The sequence below is a fragment of the Salmo salar genome, chromosome ssa03 (assembly GCF_905237065.1).
Source record: "Salmo salar chromosome ssa03, Ssal_v3.1, whole genome shotgun sequence".
Taxonomy (NCBI): Eukaryota; Metazoa; Chordata; class Actinopteri; order Salmoniformes; family Salmonidae; genus Salmo; species Salmo salar.
The window spans coordinates 54677510-54685082 of NC_059444.1; the positions used below are offsets into that span (position 1 = coordinate 54677510).

The 7573-nt window shown below is 42.3% G+C and overlaps 1 protein-coding gene across 3 annotated transcripts; it reads left to right on the forward strand.

Annotated features, from left to right (window-relative positions):
• Positions 1-1241: 1241 nt before the first annotated feature.
• On the forward strand, positions 1242-7127 carry il2rb (interleukin 2 receptor, beta). 3 transcript variants are annotated; one of them, XM_014192422.2, is made up of 10 exons: positions 1242-1645; positions 2569-2654; positions 2883-3003; positions 3135-3219; positions 3476-3569; positions 3890-4026; positions 4583-4760; positions 5018-5129; positions 5401-5473; positions 6093-7127. In XM_014192422.2, the coding sequence occupies exons 2-10, from the start codon at positions 2585-2587 to the stop codon at positions 6798-6800; spliced, it is 1578 nt and encodes a 525-aa protein (XP_014047897.1). In that variant the 5' UTR covers positions 1242-1645; positions 2569-2584; the 3' UTR covers positions 6801-7127. The 3 variants fall into 3 exon arrangements, with proteins under 3 accessions (XP_014047897.1, XP_014047896.1, NP_001134020.1); XM_014192421.2 differs by having other exon boundaries at positions 1243-1631; positions 2573-2654; NM_001140548.1 differs by having other exon boundaries at positions 1392-1631; positions 6093-7125.
• The last annotated feature ends 446 nt before the right edge of the window (positions 7128-7573 follow it).

A 7573-nucleotide genomic window follows, 5' to 3' on the forward strand; every position in this document is an offset into this window, starting at 1 on the left:
GATGTGCAGATACACTTCACAGGACCTGCTCATCTCAGTGTGCTAAGCATCTACTACAGCATGTATTTTGTAATGTTGTAACAAGTAGAGGTTTCAATCGGTTTCTATGATAAAAGGATGATTTTCATTTTCAATACAAATTCATTCCACTACATTGATTGATACAAAGCATTTAATGTAACCGTGTGACATAAAATAGCTATCTACCTATTGCTTATGTTGTTTTGTATGTCACATAATATGTAAGTATGTGATAGAAATCCAACAATGGAGGAAATGGGTATCATGCTGCATGACACCACAGACAAAAAATACTCCCATCTATGAGGAAAAAGCTTGTCTGTCTATGGCTACAAAATGAGATGTCCGATGACCTTTGCATTGTCATACTAACTCAGTTCATCTTTCTATTGCCATTTCTACTTCTGCATTTTATTGACTTTCACAAGGATCTTATGACTCCACTATCCATTTACTACTAGCTTGAAACCATTTTGTGATCTGACTTGCTTTCATGAGGGATCTACAGTATATTGGAAAACCTTTGTATATTTTAACACGTGTCTAACTGTAGTGTATTCACCTTACGCCTTGATCACACCGACAGTGTCATTGCGTAAATTGGGACACAGCATCATTTGGATACGTGTGCAACAAAAGTTCAATATTCACGTTCTGCTACCATTTCTGTCAAGCCGTCTACGCATACAGTTTGACGCATACGTTCGATAAATCCAATCCAACGTATGCACCACACAGAACGCACTGCAACTGCCTCTCCGACGCAATGTTACAAGGCAAATGTAGCGTTCCATTGGAAATGAATGTACTTCTGTTGTACCAAAATGCAATGACGCTGTCGGTGTGATCGAGGTGTTACTCTGCCAATCTGGTGCTGCAATTTGTGAAACCACCTGACATTTCAGTGTGAACGTGCGTCTCTGTTCTAGCCTACTTTACTGGTACTCGACTGAAACAGGATGCGGTGTATTCACTATTTTTACCTTAACACATGAAGGGGCTCAGGGGCCTAATGGCTTTGCTTGTAGAGTATGTGTTGTAGAGAAGTGTTTCTCAATCCTGGTCCTAGGAAGGGCTACCACATTTTTGTTTTGGACCAAGCACTAATGCTCTTAATTGAACTAATCAACTCATCATCAAGCCTTTAATATGAATCAGGTGTGTGGGGGCTTTGTGTCCCCAGGACCAGGGTTGATAAACACTGCTGTAGAGAATGGTAATTATAAGTTGTTTTTTTATCTTCAGGGTTTTGTGTGGCTTCCTGCAAGACACAGGCAAATGTCAGCCTTAGCAAGAGGTTGTGGTTACGTGTGTCACCATGAAATGTCATTGGGCACTTCAATCGAGAGGGAGAGAGAGAGAGAGCGAGAGAGAAAGAGAGAGCGGTAGGAAGCAGGAGAGAACGATAGAGACAGAGTGAGAGAGCGCTAGAGGCACAGAGAGAGACAGTCACAAAGGGAGAGACAGACAGACAGACAGACAGAGACCTACCTGAGACTAAGGAGACAGAGAGGAGAGAGCATCTGCAAAAGTCAAATAGTAAAAACAGAGCAAAGTAAGTAGGAGAACAGAATGAGGACTGTGCTGACACTTCGACTCTGACTAAGAGGGTAAGTCTGACGAGGTAGAGTACCAATTTGTTTGCATGAGCACTTACTCTTTGTAAGATTCAACTTAGATTTCAATTTTATAAAAAAAAAAAAACGTATCATTGAGTATCATTCTTGTTATCATCTAGATGTCAGCCGCATCATCGTAATATGTAGTAATTTAAATCTAATCCTTAGGGCGGCAGGTAGCCTAGTGGTTAGAGTGTTGAGCCACCACGAAGGTCGCTAGTTTGAATACCCAAGCCAACAAGGTGAAAAATCTGTTGATGTGCCATTGAGCAAGGCACTTAACCCTAATTTGCTTGATATTACTATGGCTGACCCTGTAAAACAACACATTTCGCTGCACCTATCTGGCGTGTGACAATACATCAATAGTGTATATATATATATATCTATCCACGTTTTTTACATCTAGGCCAACCTGGTGAGTCTGTCTAACAAGCACTCAAGAGGATAGTGTTTAGACTGTCTAGTTTTTTATCAGTCTATTGGTGCAAACAAACTTGAACATCAGCCTATTCAGAGGAGACAAGGGTACAAAAGGTTTTCTCATTGAGAGTTCAACATTAGGTCATGCAGTATTCAGCAGTCTCTGGATGAATGTGTATTCTGCACATATATCAATTCAAGACGAGTTTCCCTTGCTGCCTTTAGAGTGCCTACCAAAACTCTTGGGCCTGTGACGGAAAGATTTTAATGTCGAATACAATCAAGTCAGGACGTCCCTTATCAGTGTCATGTATTTGCTGCTGTTCTATGCAACTGTTACTCAGGATTTGTACTGTCTAAATGTTTCTGGTGTTCCAATGCTCTGTTATAACAGCCTCTTCATCTTTAGTTTTCATCATCTTTGTTTTACATTTAAGCAGTGGTGGTAATGGCCAAGACTCTGTAAGTGACAGTTTCTTAATCTATGTCATCTTTTGTTTTCCAGTTAGACAGTGGTGGTAATGATGTGGTCCGTGCTTCACCTGCTGTTCCTGCTCTCTGTTCCAACAGGCTTCACTCACAACCTCCAAGGTAACTAGTCACTTCATGTTACTCTCAGCCTACTCATTCAGATAAGATCTGTGAAAAACAAACAGTACTTGCACCTTGTGGAGAAACACAATTTATTGATTGAATTGGCCCCCCTCCTGCAAAATGTAAGTCAGATTTGTGAAGTTGGTGAGTTTGTGGATTTTAAAATGATGTGTTACTATACAGTAATAATATTTTTGGTTTACCTTTGCTGACTTTCCCTCCAAGGACTGTTTTGTGTGAATGACTACATCAACAATATCACCTGTGTGTGGAACAGCTCGGCAATAGATCCAGACGTGGCCTGCCAGCTCCTCGGTACAAATGAAAACTTTAAGAGAAATCTTTGGTAAGGAATATTTTTTTGTCTGTCTTTATTATTACTGCAATACAGAAAATGACGGCATTGTGTTTTGAGGTATAAATGCATCCCTGTGTAATATTGAGAGTTTTACTTTTCATTTATTTTGTTTTGTATAGCAATAGTAGTTGCGATCTCAAACCCATCGATATGCCGGGGCAAGGTCATTCTTTCAGAGGCTGCAGTATTGTCTTTGAGGGCCATGTAAGTTTTTCCTGATATCAGAATCAGAATTATATACAGTATGTAATTCTCCATATATATATTATTGTTCATATATGTTATTGTACATATCAATTTCATTGTTTTCTGTAAATCTATCAATTCCTATTTTATTTTTCAAGTATATTTTTTATAAAACTGCTTGTGAAAATGAGAATTTTCACACAAATGTAGAACAGATGCTAGGAGTTCTTACTTTAATAAACATGCCATCTGCTTTCTGACTTTTTCTCTACAGTATTTCAGTTCAGCCGAGCACCTCCCCAGCATTAAGGTGAGGTGTAACGGGTCTGAGGCGGTAAACCTCAGAAGATACAAACCTATCAACCACAGTGAGTGTCCACTTTTTCAGTGTTCTCTTTTGTCTAGTGTACCTGCGAGAGTAGCCTCTCACTAAATAGCCGTTCTTCCTCACTGGTTCATTTTAGAGTTTGATTCTTGCATGGATACATACATATTCAATACTGAATGTATGTACCACTATCAATTAAAATTTTGCTTCTGAAAGCATCTGCTAAATGACAACATTATTAAGTCTTCAGGTCTCAGACAAGATTACCCATCACCTGACTGTAGTTCACCAAACCGCCTCCTCTATATTTCCACTTCATGGTATTAGATGACTGTGACATTTCCCACTGTTTCCTTACAGTTAAGATGCATCCTCCTGGTAACCCGGTCATCATCAATGGGACTAATGCCACCTGGAGTGCTGGTAGTCCGCTGTCTAAGAAGATCTTTGAATATGAGTTCCAGGTGAAGGTGAAGAGGGAAGACCAGCTATGGGAGGTGAGTGAGACAGACAAACCATTGTGTGGGTGGGTGTGAAAGTGTGTGGTATTGGCTGAACGCAGTATTCCTGCTGAATGAGTTATAGTGAATCTAATTAGTGGGTATAATACCGGCGCCTGAGTATTTGGCTGTGATTTTTGGCGGATTCTTCGCTTCCACAGACAGCAAAGCATGATGTGTGTACATTTGAGTTATCTAGAGGAGAAAAAAAATGCACACCTATTTAGGTGAGGTGCTGGCTAGCGGAGTGGAAAACTTGAAAATAAAGGAGAGCTGCACACTCTAGGAGCTCAGATGCAAAAATGTAATGTCCACCGTTTCGACAGGCAAGCTGTCTTCATCAGGGTATAATACCCTGATGAAGACAGCTTGCCTGTCGAAACGTTGGACATTACATTTTTGCATCTGAGCTCCTAGAGTGTGCAGCTCTCCTTTATGTACATTTGAGTTACACACACTCATCTCAAATCAGGATTTCAGCCTAAATAGTTTGAGAGTCTTGTAGCTTTGTAGTGATTATGCTTATTTTTGTTTACCTGTCTGTCTCTGTCAGGAGGCCCAGAGTTTGACCAGACTAAAGCAGGAACCGTGGATAGAGCTAGATGTGGAGGAGAGTGGGATTCATCACATCAGGCTGAGAGTCAAGCCGACCCGACCCGCCTCTAGCCACTGGAGTGAGTGGAGCCCCACTGCCTCCTGGACATCAGAGGGCGAGGTCTCACCAACCTTTGGTACGTTTGATGCCATGCCATGCCACAAACTAAAACCTTACATCTACTATATGTTCAGTCATGCAGAAGACTCTCTTTCCCATCCAGAAAAACTGACAGTCGGTGCGTAGTGAAGTTCATGCGGCCCATACAGGAATAAAATTAATTTTCTGGTCTCAAAAATTGTGTTTAACGACCCGTGTTAATTGCATTAAATGCATCCAGATGCATTACGGAGACCTATATTCCAACCGTGCTCCCATTCTCTGGTGTTTCAGTGGACACAGTGGAGTCCCCGGACCTGACTTTGTGGCTGGTGTTAAGTGGTGCGTTTTTCACTCTCATCGTTGTCATGTTGCTGGTCTTCTACAAAACTCATACAAACAATAGGTGAGTAATGCGTAAAGGTGGATTATATGCGTACGTGTATGTATTGTTGGGTCAGATCAGAGTGAGACCTACAACCTTTGGCTCAGTGAGTTAATTTGGTCTTGTGCCGTCTTGATGTTGGGGGCTTGATTTTATCATTGGTTACATAATCCAATATGAAGCAAATTTTGCGTTCAGGACCTTAGGCCTGTTTGGGTATGTAGTGTCAAGTTAATTCTGGGACAGACCCAAGATGGCTTGTTAAAATCCATGTTGTTTTGGTGCACTATAGGAAACACCAGTATGTGCCTGACCCCGCCAAGTACTTCCAGCCACTTAACTCTGTCCACCGTGGAAACTTTCAGGTACCTGGAAAATACTCCAACTTCCTGCTAAACTTGAAACCTGTTGAACCAATAAAATTCTGTGTATGTGGTTTTATTCACTAGCGTGAATGTTTTCTTGATATGAAAACCTAGTGGACGGCCTAATATAATATTCTGGAACCTGGTTGAGTGGATATATCCGCATTTATGTCCATATTTAACTTGACTTACTACTTACTTACATTTGATGCTTAGAGTTGGGAACAGTCTCTTTAGTTGCCAGTAAAAGGATAGTGCCCAGCCACAGTAAAAACCAAAGGGAAACGTTAGTCATGAGCACAGTCCCCTTGGTGTGGATTCTCTGATGGTTTGAATTCCTTGCATTAACAGTTAGATGCAGAAATAGACACGCTCTCTCTACCACACGCACACATTAACACACCAATAAACTCACACATGCACTCCTTTTAGACTTACGAACAAGCACACACTGATCTTGCAGCAACTTTCAAAACTTGATACTTGCCAGTGTAGATGCAGTAACATATTTATCCTTTGTCATTTTGCCTAAGTATCAGCATAACTTTCAATTTCACCAATAACTGTGACACTGTACAGAGCTGTGTATACTGATGTGTCTCTGGCCCTCCCCATGCAGAAATGGCTGAGCCCCTTGTTTGCTCCAGAGTCCTTCATCACCGCCCAGCCCTGCGATGACATCTCCCCTGTGGAGGTGTCTGGAACAGAAGTCTGGGACGTCACCGACTCCACCAGCTCCACCACCGCTGCCTTTCTCCTAAACTCGGACCCCAACACTCCCTCTGATGGCTGGAACAGCAGCGGCCAGTCCTCCTGCTTCTCCAACATCGGCTACTTCTACCCGAAATACCCCAGCAGCCTCTTCATTGAGTCTTGCCCCGTCTACTTCACCTACCAGGGGGACCACAGCTCTCTCTCCGCCACATCCTCCTCCTATGAGTGCCTGGAGCGTCTTGGTCGGCTGCAGAGCCAGCCCCTGAGCCCAGACTCTGGATTCGGCATGGAGAGCCTAGCGGGGGAGGACCAGGTGGAAGAGGAAGGAAAGGGTAAGAAGGAGAGGAATGTGGTTTCAGTTGCCCCTCCTCTTGTCCTACCAGTCTCCCTGCCTGCTCGGATCCCTCCAGGCCCTCACCATCCCCTGAGTCTCCCCCAACTCCCCCTTCATAATCCTGAGTCAAACCCTGCCATGGCGTCTAGCGGCAGTTACAATGCCTGGCCAGTAGAGGCTGCTCTAGGCAGATCCTCCTCAATGACAGTGGAACCCAGTTGTAGTGGCTATTTGACCATTAAAGAGCTGCAGAATACCTACAGCAACAAGTCTATTTGAACAATCCATTTTTCACTCAATTTGCATTTTAGTTAAGCTGTTGAACTTATTCTTTGTGCAAGCTATGACACAAGGCCCAGATAATGCAGGTACAAAGTGCCAACCAATGATTTTTTACATGGAAAGTATTGTAGAGTTTTAAGTATGTAGCTTATTCGTATTTTATATACATTTTGTATATTACTTGTACTACTATTGAGGCAGCTGGTTTGCCAATGCATTGTTACTTTATCTCAGATAGTTAGTGCTGCTAGTTGTTTTTGTCTTTAAATGTGTTCACTGACAGCTTGTTTGTATGAAGACCTGAATAAAATCTCTGACAGAAGAGAAGTGGGTCAGCCTTAAACTTCCTGTGTTTGTGGCCTTTGGTTGCAGTGAGGAGTGGGCAAGTGGTCCTGCTGTGTGTGTTCGTGTATGCATGTGTGTGTGTTTGCGTGCGTGTGCATCAGTGGCGGTCGGTTCCGTTTAAGATGAGGGAGGACCATTTTAAAAAATGTATGAGCATGGCCATATTTCTATTACAGCATATTGGATGACTGTCATTCATATTCATTTCACCCAGTTCAATGTAACATCGATAGGTTTATGCTACTACATGATGCTAAAATTTTCTCTATACCCATCATGAGGTTGTTACAACCTAGCCTATGAATGAAAGTTTACAACGTAGGGGCACACAGGTCGAGAGAAAAATTAAAGATGACAGACAGTGACACATTGACAGACAGTGACACATTCAATCCCGTCTTGCACACTCTTGCCTGCATCTATCT

Bases quoted from the DNA above. Each gene is read 5' to 3' on its own strand.
- il2rb (XM_014192422.2), top strand. From the start codon at position 2,585: ATGATGTGGTCCGTGCTTCACCTGCTGTTCCTGCTCTCTGTTCCAACA. The intron at 2,655-2,882 runs GTAACTAGTCAC...TTTCCCTCCAAG, and splicing joins CTTCACTCACAACCTCCAAG to GACTGTTTTGTGTGAATGAC. The intron at 5,130-5,400 runs GTGAGTAATGCG...GGTGCACTATAG, and splicing joins AAAACTCATACAAACAATAG to GAAACACCAGTATGTGCCTG.